The sequence below is a fragment of the Venturia canescens genome, chromosome 6 (genome assembly GCF_019457755.1).
Source record: "Venturia canescens isolate UGA chromosome 6, ASM1945775v1, whole genome shotgun sequence".
In the NCBI taxonomy this organism is placed as follows: domain Eukaryota; kingdom Metazoa; phylum Arthropoda; class Insecta; order Hymenoptera; family Ichneumonidae; genus Venturia; species Venturia canescens.
The window spans coordinates 15,457,221-15,477,001 of record NC_057426.1 but is presented as its reverse complement, the minus strand read 5'-3'; the positions used below and the strand labels follow the sequence as shown (position 1 = coordinate 15,477,001).

At 37.7% G+C, this 19,781-nt stretch overlaps 2 protein-coding genes across 5 annotated transcripts in view; one reads left to right on the top strand and one right to left on the bottom strand.

Moving 5' to 3' along the window:
• The first annotated feature begins 4,009 nt into the window (after positions 1–4,009).
• LOC122411904 (bifunctional 3'-phosphoadenosine 5'-phosphosulfate synthase 1-like) lies at positions 4,010–9,173 on the top strand. Of its 2 annotated transcripts, none has more exons than XM_043420986.1 (6): positions 4,010–4,815; positions 6,629–7,441; positions 7,602–8,036; positions 8,121–8,327; positions 8,467–8,749; positions 8,822–9,173. In XM_043420986.1, the coding sequence occupies exons 1-6, from the start codon at positions 4,792–4,794 to the stop codon at positions 8,920–8,922; spliced, it is 1,863 nt and encodes a 620-aa protein (XP_043276921.1). In that variant the 5' UTR covers positions 4,010–4,791; the 3' UTR covers positions 8,923–9,173. The 2 variants fall into 2 exon arrangements, with proteins under 2 accessions (XP_043276921.1, XP_043276919.1); XM_043420984.1 differs by lacking the exon at positions 4,010–4,815 and adding an exon at positions 4,856–6,028.
• A 72-nt stretch (positions 9,174–9,245) lies between these two features.
• Positions 9,246–19,781, bottom strand: part of LOC122411903 (NACHT domain- and WD repeat-containing protein 1) — a 106,196-nt gene continuing 95,660 nt past the window's right edge. For all 3 annotated transcript variants that reach the window (XM_043420981.1, XM_043420983.1, XM_043420982.1), the window contains 2 exons: positions 9,911–10,177; positions 9,246–9,737 (listed from right to left, as the gene is read on the bottom strand). In XM_043420981.1, coding sequence (XP_043276916.1) covers positions 9,727–9,737; positions 9,911–10,177 — 278 coding nt within the window. In that variant the 3' untranslated portion in view covers positions 9,246–9,726. The remainder of the gene's footprint in view (positions 9,738–9,910; positions 10,178–19,781) is intronic.

The window sequence follows — 19,781 nt, the reverse complement described above, 5'->3', positions numbered from 1 at the left end:
TCCGGACATTTTTTCTAGATATGATTTTTCGATGTTTTTGTTCATTTTGAGCACATTGACATTGAAAACTGGAAAAAAAATGTTCATTATCACATACTTTTCTCTATGAGGAAGCAAAATTGTGAAGGTCGCGACCATGGAAGATGTAGGAGTACTCAATTTTTCATATAATTTCAACAGCCTCAACTTCAACATGTATAGGCAAATATACAAATTCTGCAACCGAATTTAATCATTTCGGTGCGCAAAATGAAATTTGAGGTTTTAGAAGTGTTTATCCCCTTGATTTTTTTCTCTTGGAAAAATTCAAATACACGTCAACTTGAATTCTTTTCGCTCTTCGAAATGTTGTTTGTTCCATTGAAATGCAATGAAATTTTTTTTATATACAAAAAAAATTATGAATGTCAGGGAGTGAATCATCCCCATGTAATAGGGGTGAATAAGAAATTGAACATGCAATATACGTTATTTGACGTGTAAAACATTTTGCAATTAGTTAGATTACGATCAGTTGAGTGCTTCTATGTGAAACATTCTACCAGATGCAAAACATGCCTAACTTTGGGGGTTGATTTCATCCCTTAAAAATAATTTTGATTCAATAAGAAAAATACGTGTCTCTTATTTTTTGACAAGCTACGTTCTATGAAAAGAATACTGAAACCGGAAGGGGACAGTGCTCGAAATAAAATTTGATATTTTAAGGGTGTTTTATTACCTTAATTTTTTTGACTTGAGGAAAACCCAAAAACACGTCAATTTTGTATTTTTTTTTTGCTCTGCAAAATGGCGTTTGTTTTATTGGAATCGGATCGTCAGTTTTTTTTATACAAAAAAAATATGGATATTCGGGGGTGGTTCACCCCTTTGCAGTAAGGGTGCATAAAAAGTTGAACATGTTATATAGGTTATTTGACATGCAAAACATTTTGAAAATTGGTTTTGTTTCGATCGGTTCAGTGCTTCTGTATGAAACAGTTTACCAGATGCAAAACAATCGACTTCGGGAGTCGATTTCACCCCTTTTAAAAATAACTTTAAGCCGATAAAAAAAATACGTGTCTCTTATTTTTTGATGGACTATAACATATATAAAATTATCAAAATCAGAGGGGAACACTAAAGTACCTTTCCTTATCAGTGGATAATTTATAGTTTTTTCTTCTGTATCTAATTTTGGAGTAGCTTTCCATGCCCGCTTCTTGTATTAGTCTCGTTAGTGCTTCTGTGGCATCATCTTTGTCTGTCTCGGTTTTAAGTGGTATGAGTAAGTTTATGTTTTCGTCTATTGTTTTTTGAAACTGTCCCCAGTTGATATTTTTATTATGTAGATATGGAGCTTTGATTATATGTATTAGCCCTGTGCTTATTGTGAGGATTAAAGGTGTATGGTCTGATGATAATTCAGGGCTTGGTTCCACATGAGTGTTAGTTCTTACAATTTCTATGGTGATGAAAAAGTCTAGGAGATTTGGGATTTTGTTTGGGTCTGAGGCCCAGTATGTCGGTTGTCTGGTTGTTATATTATCTAGTGCTTTTATTGTCATAGCTCTATATAATTCATTACCTCGCGCTGTGTTCAGCCTGAACCCCCACTTTTATTTTCTTTGCCGTTCTAGTCTCCCCCCCGCCAATAAATCTTGGTCCAGTGATACATTCCATCGAAAAGAATGACATGAAAGAATCCTTGCATAATTCAATGCTATAATTCAACATTCCACTCCTGCATAGGAAAGTCTCCACAGAACTCTTTTTCAGGAGGCTAAATAGGGATAAAATATCAATGGTGAAAAATTACCAGAAGAATGACTCAACAGTTAAGGACCAAGATGAATTCCAATAACAAAAAAAGGAAAATAGTGTAGAATAATATTTTTATTGAGATACAACTTTTGAATTATTCGTTATAATAAATGAGACGCGGTTATTACGAAAGTAATCGTAAAGACCGATAATTTAGGCCTTGATAATTCAAACGTTCAGTTTGATCGCTTTGCCGTTCGCAACTGTCTCGAAAAAGAAAAAATCTTATTCCCTTTTATTTTGCGTTCCTATGACAACGCTTTTCGTCTTCCTTCATACACTCGATCGAGCATCTTTTTTAAATGCTACAATAGGGATTTATAAAAGACGGGCGGAAAACACGAAGATGGTAGGAAGAGATAAAGCTTCTGTGAATGAGCTTAAAAAAAATCAAATTGACAAGTAATTTCAATCCCACTACACATGTTGTGCAGGTAGCTATTTGAGGAGATATAGTAACTGTTTGAAATGGAAGAGAAGTTGAGAATAAATCTGATACATTTGAAAAGAGGTGCGGATAAATAAAAAACTGTTCAGGATTAGTCGAGCGATGGAGAACGATTTGATTAATTAAATGATAATTAAATGCTGTCGGATAATTAGTTCTCGTACGATTTCAATCAGAAGTTTTTTATGCCATTGTTTAGACTGGAGCTGAATGCTTTGGCAGTCACCCGATTTAATTTTATTTAATGGATTTGGCAATTAAAAGTTTTCAGTTACAAAACGTTGATCTTTGTTTTTCGTTTAACTACAATGAAATTTGTGAAAATTTCGCGCAAACATGGCTAAACATGGTTCAGAACGGTAAGCGGTCGAGGAGTGGAGGTGAATCCGTAGACGCGATGCTGAGCCGTGATACTTTAGCGTTTTTATTACTATGTACACGCCTTTCCGCGGCTGATATTCTATAAGTCATGAATAAAATATTGTAGAAATAAAGTTTTATAAAATAACCTATGATATCGCTCCGACGATCGAAAAAGGCTGAAAATAAAGTGCGGCCCCTTTTCTATCCTCTGTAAAATGTGCCAACCAAACGAGTCGGAGCACGCTCTCCCCTGACGTCTGCTTGTCCCACTAGGTACATTACTTTTGATTTTGGTTCCATCAATCCTCCACATATGAAGTCACATTCATCTATTTTTGACCTTCGGCAGAAAAAAAGGGGTATGGTTTTTCTGTCTATTCCAATCGTCGCCACAGTCCCATTGGTTGAGAAGATATTCATTGAATATCTCAACAACACTTTACCAAAGAGCAAAAAGAATTTCACATTTTCTCCTGAGATTTGTCTTGTTTTTTTATTAGACGACATCTAGTTCTTTTTATTAATTTTCAGGAGTTTTGATTCATCTCACGCATTTTCGATCTCCATTTTGTATTGTACTTGCATTATCAATGCACACGATATCATATCGTTGCCATATGTCTTTAGATCCAATAACCTTTTGGATGGAATTGTTGGAAGTGTCTCAGTGCTGTTGCAATGAGCTCGTTCGTTTTAGATTAGCGAATTTATTGTTGGATCTGCAAATTTATATTCTCAATATATCAATTACATTTGATGAGTTGGAATTATATATGGCTGCCTGAATGGGTAATTATATCCACAGTTCCATTTTGTTCCCGTGAGATGCGAAACAGTTGTCCATTATTAAAAAAGGTTGTTGTTGGGCAGCTTTTCGGACGTAAAGGGCTTGCGAGAAACCCACACGATATATACGCGCTACTTTAAAAAACCTAAAATGAAGACCTTCAATTATTTGCAAGTGTTAAAACATTCAAAGTATTAACAGTTCTTCAAATAAATTATCCATTTACTCGAAAAATGTCGGTAGACCATGAAATTGACCGTGGAATCATTTTTTTGTTCCGCTGCGGTTCGCTGAATCTTGCGGTTTCGAATGATCGCGTTTTTCGCTGATAGGTTACAAAAAAAAGATTAACAATTATTGGTATTATTTTCATCATTTTTGTTGAACATAAAGTGGTGAAGCAATAAATTTGATAGATTACATCACAATTCATGCATTGCATGCCTGTCCTCTATGTGAAACAAATTTTTATTACAAGTCTTAGGCATATCCGGATAATCTTTACAAACAAATCGCACGAATTCATCGCTCATACTAATTATACATAAAGAATTTGGATTAAAATTATAATACCAGTCAGTTATGGTGAAAAAAACTATATATGAGAGTGGCTCAGTTCTCGGCCTTTACCATTTTTGTGGGCTTGGAATCGTTTCAGATAAGCTGTATACGAATAGGCTCCGACTATAACATTTCCTCTGTCATAGCCCATCGAATACTTTAAGTTTTAGTGACGGCGTAAAATGACCCTCTTATTACGAAAACTTTTAGTAGTTTTATTCTATGGAAAAATACCGATTTATCCAATAATTAATAGTCAATTAAAACTATGACTTAAAACTATGAATTCGTAAGATTATCTGTTTTATAAAATAAGAAAACCCTTTTCCTCGTAGTTAAGACGTGCGTAGCGGTAACCTTGTCTCGAGTTCCCTATCTCTTCCTTCTCGATTTTCCGTCAATTTTTTTTTCTACAAACGTTTGTTTCTGCTTTTTATACGAAATCATGGTCGAAATTGACATACATCGTTATATATACATGCAAGGAAATACATATACTTATATACATCTTTTTTTCGTTCCCACCAAAGAGCTAGACAGGCGGGGTCAACCCTGCGAGAGAACGATAATATATATCAGGGGCCGAGCCTATTGAAGCTTTAGTGTCTTTTGACATCTTCGACAAGCATTTGCTTCGTCTTTTTTCGAATTCATGCATGTACTCTCTTTTCGGATCTATTTTTTTCATTTCCATCGATAACAACTTTTAATCAATGTTATAATTACTTCGCAAAATTTTACAAAAACTCGTATCGGTCCTTTGGAGGCTGCACTTTTCTGGAAGCGAAGCACTCACGACTTGAGGACCTCCGTCTCTAATTGCAACATGAATAACACCATTCGACATACGGTGAGCTAATTTTCGACAGTGATTTTTGAACTTCCGATTGTTTTTATTCAACTCCCCGTTGTGATAAATTACAAACTTCATAATCGATAATCCATTATGGATGAGTTGATATTGATTGATGAATGCATAAAACATGCTCGTAAATATTCATATCGTTTTATATTGTAACGTCCGGAGTCAAGCGGTTTGACGGCTCCTTATCAATAAAAATTCGGATCACATTAGAAAAAAAATAAACCTAGATGAATACGAAAAGTTTAGTCTCATGATTTAAGGGTACTTGAAACAATCATTCATTTTGGGATATTTCTCCAACCAGTTCAAGTTCGTGATTAATGATAGTGAGTTACACGTTGCGATAAATTGTATAAGCATATCTCGTGATCATTGAGTCCAATTAAATGTTCTCCTCTCGACGTATGAACCAAAGTTAACTTATCAATACGATAAAAATTTGGAAAATCGACATTATTATCAATGCCAGATGGCAACAGATATCCGGTATCTTTTTTTTCCTGAGTCATGCCCGCTCCAATTTTCTTCTTACCCTAGCGTTTAATGAACATAAACCGACCGTCTGAGAGGTAATAATTTTGTCTGTTGACGAATTGTTCGACCAATGTTCATTTTGAATTCGTAAAAATGTAGTACCTGCATGTGCTGAAAGACCAGAAAGAAGATCAGAAAGTTAGGCATCACACATCGTTAGGTGGGGCATATATTGTGGAACGAGGAACGAAAGTTACTTTCTTCAGACTTTCTCGATTACGTCGTAAAGACCAATCACAGGAAGAGTTCGACGCAGTTGTCGCGAAACTTCCGTACGTGGAGGATCAAATCACATTTGTTCAACTCAGTATTGAAAATCCCAATAGCGAAAATAATTAATCACACGCATATATTTATCGATTACTGCCTGTAGTTGAATGCTTGGATAGTGTGGTACTTTGGTCTGTAATTAAATTCATACAGAACTCAACGAAATTGAAAAATTTCGTCTGTAACATTGATTTTTACGGGGACCAACGTAAGTGCGTTGAAAATAATGAAAATATCGGACAGGAGTCATAAAAAACAATATTTCAGTGAATCCTTGAAATAAAATTTAACGGTTTCTCTCTCCAATTACTACAAAATAACTCGGTTAATAAAAATAATGGGGATTTTTGAGCGACCAGTTCAGGGTGATTTGGAATACACGACAGAATTACAGGTGAGACTATACCATTTTGTGAAAATAATAAAATCAGCTTGGAATATACACTTGTAATTATGTCTGAGCGTGCGGCTCCCTCGCGACGTTGAGCCTTGGAGTTTATTCAAGATAATAAGTCGGTATAATTTTAACAATTTGTATGCACTTTTTGTTACGTATCATGTTCATTCTTTCAATGGGCACGAATGCCTAGAATTGTCAATAATTGGAAAACAATTTCGAAAGATTGAGTACAGAAAAGCAATACGGAATGTTTTAATGGAGAAAAAGGCATAATTGATTAAACACGTATAATAAGTATATATTTGTGATGTGACTACATATTTTCAATATTGTTTCGAAAAATCGATAAAAAAAGAGTTCGGTTCAGACCAGGTTATTCTTGGTCTGTTCATGTTTCGATGGTTGAAAAAAAAACTTTGACTACAAACTCAAAAGCAAGTTTTTTATAATAAAAAAAACTTGTCAACAGATTATTCTCATTAATCGAATTCAAAGGTAGCTTAACGCAATATCCGATTTTCTACCAAAATAACAAGAGAGGCAAGAAATAAAACATCGATGAACGAATTCATTAGAAACGTCTTATTTTTATAGCCAAACGTGGCAACAAACGTAATAACTCAGGCGAAGTATGTATCGCGAGAAAACCGAGGCAGTTTGTTGGGAGTTTATCAAGGATTCCGAGGCTGCACGGTATGGATGACAGGACTATCGGGTGCTGGAAAAACTTCGATCGCTTTTGAGGTCGAGAGGAACCTTGTTTCCCATGGGATCCCCGCTTATGGTCTTGATGGAGACAACGTTCGTACAGGGTTAAACAAAAATTTGGGATTCAGTAAAGAGGATCGCGAAGAGAATGTAAGAAGAGTGGCTGAAGTTGCGAAACTTTTCGCGGACAGTGGTCACGTTACACTTTGCAGTTTTGTTTCCCCTTTCGAAGAAGATCGTCGTGTCGCGCGAAAAATTCACGAAAGTGTTGGATTGCCATTTTTCGAAGTTTTCGTCGACGCCTCCCTAAACATTTGCGAGTCTCGTGACGTCAAAGGTTTATACAAGAAAGCAAGACAAGGAGCGATTAAAAGTTTCACTGGCATTGATCAAACGTACGAACGTCCTTCCCAACCGGATCTTATTCTGGACACGGAGCATTCTTCTCTTGAAGCATCAACCATTTGTTTGATGCAATTTCTTCATTCCCGTGGTATTCTTCCGGACCTTCCATATTCTGGATCTGGCGAAGTTGTAGAACTCTTTTTGCACGGAGAAAAATTGGCCTCGGCCAAATATGAGGCTGAAACCCTTCCGGTTTTAATGCTCAATGAGTTGGATGTTCAGTGGCTCCAGGTTTTAGCTGAAGGTTGGGCTTCACCACTCAAAGGTTTCATGAACGAAGATCAGTACTTACAGGTAATTATGTCTTCGTTGATTAATCGAGACCATTCATTGATTCCGCAGTCGTATGAGTATGATAGAATAGTTAAAAAAAGTTTTATTATTTTACCGTCTGGTAAAAACTTTATTTAGTTTGATACTCGATTTAAAACAATGATATGAACCATACTTTCAGACGCTCCATTTCAATTGTTTATTCGAAAATGGTAAAGTCATAAACCAATCAATACCCATTGTCTTGGCACTGACAGCTGTCGACAGAGAACGTCTCAGTGGGCGAAAAGCATTCGTACTTCGATATGAAAACAAAAATGTAGCGATTATTCGCAATCCTGACTTTTATCATCATCGCAAGGAAGAAAGGTGTTCGAGACAATTTGGAACAAATGATCGAGGTCATCCGTACGTCAACATGATTCATCAACTCGGTGATTGGCTCGTTGGAGGTGATCTCGAAGTATTCGAAAGAATCCGATGGAACGACGGACTCGACGCCTACAGACTGACTCCTAATGAGATTCGAGCAAAATTGCGTGACCTTCAGGCTGATGCAGTTTATGCCTTTCAACTTAGAAATCCTGTTCACAATGGTCACGCTCTTTTGATGCAGGTCTGTTGTGAGTTTTAAAGATCCACCAATAAGAGATTTCACTACTCGCGATGGTTATTACATGGAATCTGGTTATTCATCTAGGACACCAGAAGACACTTGATTGAAGAGAAAGGCTTCAGAAAGCCCGTTCTTTTGCTTCACCCTTTGGGTGGTTGGACTAAAGACGACGACGTTCCTTTGGCCGTGAGAATAGAACAACATCGAGCTGTGCTTGAAGAAGGTGTTCTGCATTCTGACACTCTGCTCGCCATTTTTCCATCTCCCATGATGTACGCCGGACCTACAGAGGTTTGTTCACGAAGTAAAAACAAATGCTTAGTTTTCTATGAAACCTGAAGGCATTCAGACGATGTTTGATTCAAGCTATTTTCTTATCAACCAACAACATAAAAAAAATATTGTGCCTACGAGTGCAGCGTTTTTTCAGGTACAATGGCATGCAAAAGCGAGATTGATCGCGGGTGCAAATTTCTACATCGTTGGTCGAGATCCAGCAGGAATAACACATCCCAAAAAGTCAACAACACCCGACGGGAATCTCTACGATCCGAGCCATGGGTCTCGGGTCCTTTCGGTTGCACCGGGATTACGGAATCTCGAAATAATCCCTTTCCGGGTCGCTGCCTATGACAACAAGATGGAACGAATGGCATTTTTCGACCCATCCCGAAAAGAAGATTTCGCGTTCATTTCTGGTACCAAAATGCGCGGTATGAAATTAATTTTTTCTTCGAAATTTACATTTAAACTTGTCTTTTCCTTGATGAGAACACTTTTTTCAGATCTTGCCAAATCCGGTGCCACTCCACCCCGAGGTTTTATGGCATCTAAAGCCTGGAACGTATTGGCGAACTACTATCGATCGATAGTCAACGAACTTTGAATTTTCTCAAAAGTATTTTATTGTACTTTTGAGGTTTACATTCAACGTTTCTCTTGTGAGAGAACTTTGCATGCTTGCAATTCTCAAGAAAATTCATATATTTCAATCCAGACTTGACCCGAAATCAAGTCTCTCATGGAATTATAATTAATTCTACTTTAATACCGATTATTTTTGATAAATAAGAACATTTTCCATAATTCTTAAGCGAGGAACTTAAGAAATAAATTGTGTTGAGAATTTAAAGTTTATTCACCAGCTTTCAGAATTACCTGCTTTCTGTGCAGGAGGAAATGGGAGTGGATTAGCAATAAGTTGACACGTTTTTGAGAGACAGTAGAGGCTAATAGTATTAGAGATTGTACATACACTTTGTCATAATTTTCAGTTCCATCAATACCAAAAAAAAAATTGTCTTTGTTGCAATGTTAAGATTTTTTATAACATTTTTTTCTCGTGCACTTTTCAAAATAACGTAAAAGTCATTTTCAGAAGATTACATTCAGCCACTGACAGTGTCACCTGCCTCGATCTTGTTGGGAGAACATTGATTGTGATCTAAGCTTTAGGAGTCATCATTCGATTTCGTTTTCACAGTTTCCTGCAGCGACAATACATCATGAAATTCATCGGCGTTCCTTACTTATTTAATCAATCGAATTGTCTTTAGTTTATGTTAAAGATGGTGGACAGTTGTAAAGTACGATTTTAGATGCAGGACCTCTGGCATTTGGGTTTACAATTTGTTGGATCCCAACGTTGGAAGATAATCACTGGTTTGTTGGCGTAATCTTGGCCTTAGATTCACGGAATATCTAGAAATGATTTTTTTTCCAAATTATTCGAAGAATCTCAGTAACGAAAACTTTAGGCGTTCATTTTTTTTTTCACTGTTTCCGTAATTAAATTTCGTTTGAATTGTTAGAGCATCCATACTTGGCAATAACATAGGAAATGGAAACGTGATTAAGGAAGTTAATTAACGCACCTTCTTCCTCGGAGTCCGATATTCTCGTTGCTTGAAGAGAACTTTGCTTGGACAGAGTTCTACCGAGGCCTCGGGGTCTCGGTGGTGGTGATTGCTTGTTCCAGATTGCCTCGAGCTGATCAAAGTGTTGGGATTGAGCGAGAGCCGCTTGCTCCGGACCAAGGCCTGGTTGTGAATTGGCTAAACCGGCTTTGCTGATTTCTTCCATCGAGGCGCTGACGCTGAATCGGCGTCTTAGACGTTCCTCGACGGTGGCAACCGTTGATCCTAGTGAAGTCAAGCAGCCATGAAAGATTGATTTTATGCAGTAGAAATTGCTACAACTGAACCTTTTTACTGAATATAAAGCTTGGATTTTTTATTTTCTCAAAATAAGTTCCATTTTGAAGAAGGCTGTTCCTGGTGTCTCGAAATATTTTCATGAACCGTCAAAAATGTTTAAAAAAAAAACATAAAAACTCCCAACTGAAAAACTCCTCCACTTAAGAAAATAGTAAAAAAATTTTAAAAGTCTGAAATAAAATAGATGTCGGGATTTTCATCGGGAAATGTTTTTTCACCACACATGCGCCGAAAGTTCAACTTCCGAAATCGGAAGGTTGAATTTTCGGTGCATATGATATGTAAAGAAAAGCTTTCACAAATCATGAAAAAAACATTATATTTAGAAAAAATACAAATCCGTAATTATATTGTAAAGGAAAAAAAAATCAAATAGAACGTGAGAAATCTAGAGTCGCGGCAGCGACTCTGAGACAAGTACATTTATATATATGACGAGTTGCTGCCAGAGACTCTTTACCGGAGCGATAGCGTTTCCAATTGTTTTCGTTCATTCCTACGGGAAGCATCCGGAACTTGAGAAAGTTCTAGTGAATCAATAAGTTACCAAAAAATCGCATCAAATGTAAAAGTCATTTGTTACTCTATGGTGGCAGAGACTTATTGTGAGCATTTGGAAGGTTAAGGTAACTTGCCGTCCACGTGTTATGGGATCGAGACGTCGCCGAATCACTCAGAGAACTCCGTACAACGAAAAGCTTGGAAAATTTAGAGGTTAGGTGCGGACCCTGGACTCTGGGATTGAAACGTCGCCGAATCGCTCCGAGATTCCAGGCATGCCGGAATAATTAGGATAGGTTAGGTTGCTTGCCAAATCAGGAAGAATGTTTGAGGTCAGCCTTTTTGTTCCGAGTCAGAATTTTGAGGAAGGACTGCCTCCCGAATGAGTCACGCAGCGCATCTTATACCCGTGTCCCCACCATAAAATTATCAAACCCCGAATTTTCAGTTTTCGGATCGGTTCTGCGCATCTATTTCTAACGCCTTCTCTTATTGGCCCGTTGCCATGATTCACGCTCGCCCGTTGGTTGCGCGGGCTAACATACGATGCGCGGACTACCGCTTTTCACGTTTTTCAGCTTTGGGTGATTATTAACAATAAAAACTTCAATTTGATCAATTAACTTTTAATTTCTTTTTTGATTTGGCATTATTACTTTGTTTAATATGATTCGAATAATTTCAATCGCTAAAAGTCACGTACGCGTCCTACAGCCCATTAACGCTCTTTCCGCGCATGCCTCGTAGTCGCTTTTTACATTCTTCATTATTAATTTATTTTCGTTACATTGATTTGATTTGTGACCATTTTTCTTCGATTCATTATAATTTTCCGCTTCATTTGAGCCTAGTTACAATATTTTACGAAATCGCGTTGAATTTTAATTAACAAAACAAAAAAATATAATAGTTCGAGTTTTTAATACGCGGTGCCGCTAGTATCGCGCGCCGCCGCTTGTATCGGGCCTTTGTATTGCCCTGCCCTCCAGTACGGCCACCGCCGGCCAACAATGACGCGTCTCACCGGTCGTTGTACGCGCTCGGTTAAAACATTGCGCCGCGTCGCAATGTTTTTCGAGGTTAGATTCGGGTTCTAGTCGATTCGGGTCGTTCAGGAGGGCGTGATATATGGATCGTTGCGGGGTACATTGCATCCAAAGAAAATGTAGAAGCGAATTTCGAGTCGCAAAAGTTGCAACCGGAAACGGAATTCGAACTTGCAGATTATGCTTTTCGGAAAATAGTAAAGAGGTTTGGTAAATCGCAAATTGATTTGTTTGCTTCGCGAATCAATGCGAAATGCGAGCGATATATTTCATGGCGCCGTGATCCAGAGTCATTCGCCATTGATGCATTTACCATTGAATGGACTGAATAGTTCTTTTATGCATTTCCTCCTTTCGCGATCATTTCAAGAGTTTTGAAGAAAATTTGTCAGGATCGCGCAGAGGGTATTATTGTTGTACCGTATTGGGAAGGGCAACCTTGGTTCCCTCTTTTCTCGTCTTTAGTTGTTGGTGATCTTGTTTTTTTTTAAACCAAATGCTGATTTGTTGTATTCTACCAACAGGGAGTCTCATCCATTGTCGAATCAGCTTACAATGGTTGCCGGCATATTATCAGGAAAGCGTTCATGATGAGACAAACTCCACCAGATTCAATCGACATTATCATAGCATTTTTAACCGATGCAACTATCCGACAATGTGGTTGTGAGTTAAAGAAATTGTGGCGTTTTTGTATATCCATCGGGGTCAATCCGTTAAGGGGCACGCCAATGGACGTTTTATCATTTCTTTCAAAACAATATCAAAACAACGCATCTTATGGGTTACTTAATTGTTATCGGTCGGCGCTCTCATTTATCCTGGGAAAAAACTTGGCAGAAGACGAAAGGGTGTCACGATTTTTTTAAGAGAGTTGCAAAATTAAGGCTTTCGGCACCACGTTATGATTTCATATGGGACCCAAAAATAGTATTACGGTTATTTTCAAGCTTGGGGTCAAACAATGACATTTCGTTAGAGCAACTTTCTAGGAAGTTAGTGACACTACTAGCTTTAATGACGGGTCACCGATTACAAACTTTTTCATTAATAGATATTCGTAATATCTACAAGATTGACGAGAAGTCTTACGAAATTAAAATTCCAGACCGGATAAAAACAACGACCTGCAACAAGAAGCAACCGGTATTGCGATTGCCTTTTTTTATAGAAGATAAATCTCTATGTTTGGCTTCGACGAACATAGAGATTTATTTAGAAAAACGAAGTTTATTTAGATAGAACGAAAGAATTACGCAACACAATTTGGACTTTATTTATTTCTTTCAAAAAACCACATAAGGCGGTTACATCGCAGACGGTGGATTAAAAAGACATTATCAGAAAGCGGTATAGATGTCAATGTTTTTACGGCATATAGTACGCGTCATGCTGCTACGTCAGCAGCCAAAAGGGCAGGTATGAGTCTTGAATTGATACGAAAGACGGCGGGTTGGACTCAGGAATTTGCGACTTTCAGCCGATTTTATGATCGAGAGGTTTTGCGCGACGACATTCAATTTGCTGAAGGCGTTCTTGGGAACAGAAAATTAAAAAAAAAAAAAAATTAAAAAACCCACGATATATAATTACATATCTATATTCTTGCTTGGTTGCGTTTTGTGTTATTGAACTGTTATTCAAATTTCAAAAAATTGAAAATAACGATTAAACGAACTTACCTAAGTGAAGTTCAATCGCGATTGTATGAGCGCCTCTTCCGAAGAGATCAGCCCCACCCACCCATTAATCTCGTATGAGATACCCAAATTTTTTCATTTACGGCTTAGCAAACAGGACTTTAAAAAAAATGATAGTAAACATCAGCGCAGGCTGTGGGTTGCTATGCAACCCGTGAAGAGAGAAAATTTTTGCTTCAAAATTTGTGGCGACATTGATGGAAGTAAGGGGTACTACATTCTGTTCTCTTCGGAAGAGGCGCTCATACAATCACGATTGAACTTCTTTTAGGTAAGTTCGTTTAATCGTTAATAAAATTCGTTTGAAGAAGGAAATGTGAAGTAAAAATTGCCGTCATTTCAATATAAACTCTGGAGTTAATTTGGAAGCTTGACAATTTTTATCGTCCGAAGGGTACTTTTTAATCAATACACAATAATATCTCTTTCTGTATATTACAGAAAAATTTGTTTGGATTTTTTATAATGAATGCAATTATGTTAAAATCTCTTGGAGATAATTTTCTCAATTCCCTCTGTAGGCATACATGTGATCCATCAGATCTAGAAGAGTCCTGATTTGCAAATCCTGTTTTGCAAAAACCGTCATTTTGCAAAAATTGAGTGAGAAAAAAGTGTTCATCACCAGTGTTCTGAAAAGGTCAGTCATTGAGAACACTTTTGCTGGCAATAATATGATTATTTGAGTACAGCAACAGTAACGGGAATCGATTTAAATGAAACAAAAAAACGTCAAAAATCTTAACTTTTCAATTAAAAACGCAAAAATAATGAAGATTTTGATTTAATTTTACAAAATAAAGGCCAGATTCTAAAAGAGCACCCTCAAAACCCCCTATATCAGATTTTGGAGAATTTTTCTGTTGTTCCTCAGTTAAAACTGCGTACTTGAAATTGTGTGTCCAAAATTGTCGTTTTGCGCTTTGATGGGTTAGTATGGTGATGCTATATAACATTTTGAGGGTAGGAGTATTGGAAATTTTTTCCGTGTAGCAACATGCTTGTGAAGTAATTTCTAAAAATTTCAAGATTTTCCAAACGTATTGAGGCCCACAGTAAAATCGTGACCACAAACGCAGAAAAATTTCATGTATTATAAACGAAAAACTTTTACCCCCGTGGTCGAGGTTTAGGCATTGATTCAAAAATCTGAAAAAATTACAGCATTACATCGATTTGTCTTCATTACATATAACATTGTTGGATTCCTCGGCCTTCATTTCTCTTTTTTTCTTCTTCACTATTTTCTCACCACTTTTACCAAAACATTGTTCTGCATTTATCTATTTTCTACAGAACCGGAAAAATTGGAACAGTGTCGGTGAACTATGAGATTCGCGATCTTTATAACCTTATCTATAGTTTTAGCATTTAAACAACACACCATACGTCATATCATAACGAAAATATATAGGATATAACTTGTACTATAGACCGGGATATCGGCGAATTGTCAAATTCGCGATCTTTATAACCTCATCATCTATCAGCATAAACAACATACCATACGTTATACGTCACGAAAATATATAGGTATATACTTGTATTATGGCACCAGAAAAACAATATATAGGTATATAAAATGTATTATGGCACCAGATTTATCACTAAATAAAACAAATAAACTTCAAAAATGTGTGCAAAAATCCGAGACCATTTTTTGATGCAATTAAGGTTGTTGTGGGGTCTAGCCGTCGGGGGTGAAGCGTGAGAGGGGCGCTCTATGTTTATGCACGGAACCAATGAATTATTATCAACTCTTGATCGTCAAATTATCGTCGTATTTAATGTAATTTTTCGAAGAAAAAATCCACATCAGTTTAAAAAAATATGCATTTTTGACGAAGTCATGGCTACAGAAATCATTTCTGTGAGTTTATAATATTATTTTCGATAATTCATTAGAGATTAATTATTGCAAGACGAATTGGCAACAGCGTAAACTATGACCCATGATAATATGCTTGGATTGGCAGCAATGTCACACAGCTGTCATATACGCGTTCCGTTCCTAACCGCAAAATCTAAGTATTTTCCTATTAACGTGACTACAAATTTGCAGCAGTCGTTGCAAATAAAAATTTGGGCCAAGCTTATGTCGAAAAAGTATCAACAATTATGGGAATACCTTCTGGAGTGCACACGGAGAGATCCATAAACACTAGGGTGGCCCTTAATATGGGTGAAAAAAAAAATTGATCGCGCCGCCCCCCCAAAACGGTTCCAAATGATAAAAAAAAAAATCTACGCAAAGCCGTAGCTATGTCCGGTAAGAGGAAGACGTGCCTGTAAGCATGAACTTGGATTTAAATATCAATTTTTCTGCATGATTTAGTAATTTTTTAAAATGTTGTATTTCAGTGAAAAATGGTCGTATAGAGGTCTAAAAAAATGCATTTTGAAGCTTCAGGTTTCTATTTTCAAGATCTTATGACGAAAAAAATGCAGAGCTACATGTTGTGCGCAATTTTGAGAAAAAGTGCGAGAAAAAAACAGCAAATTTTTATGCTTTTTTATCAATCCCACAAGCGTAGATTTAGTTTTTTCAACTAAGCCATGGTATGGACCGGATAGCTAGTTTATTAAGCTTCAATTTGCTTTTTTAAAAACTTCGGTAGGACCATTTTTTGCTGAGATGTTGAACTTTGAATTAAGAAGAACTCTTTTGTCTTTGATCGACGATATCTTAGCAACCAATGGTCGCACAAGAAATTCAAAGGCAGTTCTGAAAACTGGAATGAATGTCCTACAAGATTCCGTTGCGATCTTGAATGTGAAATTTTCCTTTCATCCTTGTCGTGAATTTAAAAAAATAGGAAAAAATGTATTATATGGTTTTTCAGAAAGTCAATAGCCAAATTTCAAATAATCATGAAATGACTGATGTTGAGTATGCCATTTACAGCTGAATATACCCCCAAAAACCCTGCCGAAGTTACATTTCGATCTAACCAATCGTTTCTTCGTTGCAACCGATCAAACATTAATCAAATTTGAGGGTCACGTTTTTACGTTAAACGAGTCATGATCATGAAAAAAATGAAAAATGAAAAATTTCCAAGTTTTTTCTACATTTTTCCCATAAATAAAGTTGAAATATACAAAAAAAAAAAATTCCGAAAGTTTTTGATGAAAATTGATTGTTTTTCTTAAGGCTTCTAACATTGAGAGCTTCTGAAAAACCATAAATTACCTTTTTTTCCTATTTTTTTAAATTCACGACAAGGATGGAATAAAAAGTGGATCTTCAAGATTGCAAGGGAACCTTGTAGGACATTATTCCAATTTTCAGAACTGCTCTTGAATTTCCTGTGCGACCATTGGTTGCTGAGATATCGTCGATCAAAGACAAAAGAGTTTTTCATTCAAAGTTCAACATCTCAGCAAAAAATGGTCCTACCCAAGTTTTAAAAAAAGCAAATTGAAGCCTAATAAACCAGCTATCCGGTCCATACCATGGCTTAGTTGAAAAAAATAAATCTATGCTTATGGAATTGATAAAAAAGCATAAAAATTTGCTGTTTTTTTCTCGCACTTTTTCTCAAAATTGCGCACAACATGTAGCTCTGCATTTTTTTCGTCATAAGATCTTGAAATTAGAAACTTGAAGCTTCAAAATGCGTTTTTTTAGACCTCGATACGACCATTTTTCACTGAAATACAACATTTAAAAAAATTACCAAATCATGCAGAAAAATTGATATTTAAAACCAAGTTCATGCTTACAGGCACGTCTTACTCTTACCGGACATAGCTACGGCTTTGCGTAGATTTTTTTTTTATCATTTGGAACCGTTTTGGGGGGCGGCGCGATCAATTTTTTTTTTACCCATATTAAGGGCCACCCTAATAAACACAGTAACGAAGTTCAACAAAACTCGCATAAACAGCATTCAGAGTCAAGCATTTAAAAGTAGGCGAAATATCCTGAAAAAATATCGAGCAATATTGAGAACGCGAAAAGAGACCAGGGAAGAAGTCACATACAAATCTGGAATGAGTCTCTTCGATACTTCGTTGCCTACATTTCCTGTTATTTCTGAAATCGATGGTGAATTGCAATCTTGTCAATCACTATCAGAAACAGAAGATTCTTTGAGTTTCGAGATTGTATTTTTCGATCTGTAGACCGCTGGCTTATCGAAGACAACTGAAATTTTGCAAATTGGAGCGCGATGCAGAAACGAGTTTTTTTAATCCTTATATTACTCCAAGACAAGCCATCTCTTCGGCAGCGTCAGCAGTCAATGGCTTCGTCAAAATCAATAACAACCTTTTTTTGCATGGAAAAAAAAATTCAATCGCATCCGCTTCGAGTTATATTGGAAAATTTCCTGCAGTTTTTGATCGAAAGGAATAAGCCGTGCGTCCTGACTGCGCATAATTGCTCGTTCGACAGTATCCGACTTCTTGATGCGATTATTAAACACTCCATGATTCCTCAATTTACAAAAGTAATTGCAGGCTTTGTGGACACCCTTCCGATCGTACGAGAAATTTTAAATCGAACGGATCGTTGTAAGCAGACAGATTTGGCTGCAGAATTTTTGAACGTGTCAAACGATGGAGTTCACGACGCACTATGAGATGCAGAGATTTTACAAATGCTGCCTCATCGCTTGAAAATTTCTGATAGGCTCCTCGTTTCTAAAATGGTAACGTTCGAAGCGGCAATAGCGAAAAATAATGTATCTGAATCAATTGGAGACGTTATGAAAAGCTTAATTCCACTGCAAAGTATTTTTATTTTTATTATCATTTCCACTCATATACCTTCTCCGTTTTTACGTTCTCCCCCCCCCCCCCCCCTGCCCCTATTCCACATTTTTCCCTCGCCCATTGCGGCTACAGCCGACTTACTCCCCACTGTATCGCATTTGCCGAGGGCGAAGGGAAACTGCAAAAAACCTTGCCGATACAGCCGGTACTTGGTTGATCCCCTCGGGTGGCAGTGCGAGTACGCTCAAGCGCTCCCACCAGAGGTGCTCAAACATGCACCTCCTCTACGTGGTACATTGCGCCAGCCAGTACACGGCTAGAGGGCCATCACCGCACGATGAGAACCGTCCACGGGAGGCCCCGAAGCCGTACACCGACCACACATGCATCACAGAGAGGGTGTTTTGGCCGTGGATTTATCAAGGTGGAGTCCGAACCACCCGGAATCACAACAGAAACACTTGAAAATATTTTCAATTTTCATTGGTGTCTTGGCCGGGATTCGAACCCGGGACCCGCAGATTGCGGGTCTTGGGAGTCGGACTAACCGCTCTCCCCGGAGTCTCTGCCTGTCAGCGGGCGAGGCAACATCTCTCGGTGCCAGGCAACCGCTTTGCAGCAGAATTCGCTGTTAACAGTCAGTTATCACAAAGTGCAGTACCCCACGAATATTACAGGTGTCCCAGGGGATACCCTTAATTCAAGTGTAGCGAATAATACTCGGCATAAAGTGTCAAAACAATTCAAATTCACAATCGCCGGGTTGAACCCGCGCGACACAGCATCAAAGATGGCCGACGTCAATGGAAATGTTAGACAACAACCGCCAAGACCGACATTCGCTCTTGGGAATCGCCTTCGCTATCGGAATATCCCAAAATTAAATTCAATGAACCTAGACCGTCTGTATAAAGAAGCGATCAAAGACAATACCAACGCCATCTAACGTGAAAGACTCATCGCAACCGGGAACATCCTACGATACCGACGAAGAATGGATAACCCCAAAACAACCGAGCAAGCGACGCCATGCGCGTGCAAAGCAGAACCTCGCACGACTAACACAAAACAACAGATACGAGCCTATCTCTTGCGACGAATCAGATTTAAACCAAGCAGACGACTTCAAAGTAGACAACACCGCATCAAACAACCCAATTGCACCTACCCACTCGAAAAAAGAGCGCCCCCCGCCGATCTATGTCACGGGCTCAAGTATAACCTACCTAATAAAAAACAATCACAGAATCAGGCACTCCCAAGACCGAATTCTTGATCCGCGAAATATCGAGTATTAACGATGGAGGGGAAGAGGATCACAAACATACCGTATACGTGAAAACGAATGATCACTTCGAAAAAATAAAAAACGCTTTCATGTTAAAGAAAATACAGTTCTACACATACACTCCTAAAGAGGCGAAGCCCAAAACACTCCTCGTTAAAGGAATTCGGGGAGACTTCTCAATCGACGAAATCAAAACGGAACTCACAGAGCTCAATCTTCCTAACGTTGAATTTATATCCGTCACGGAATATCATTTCAGCCGTAACGAACCACAT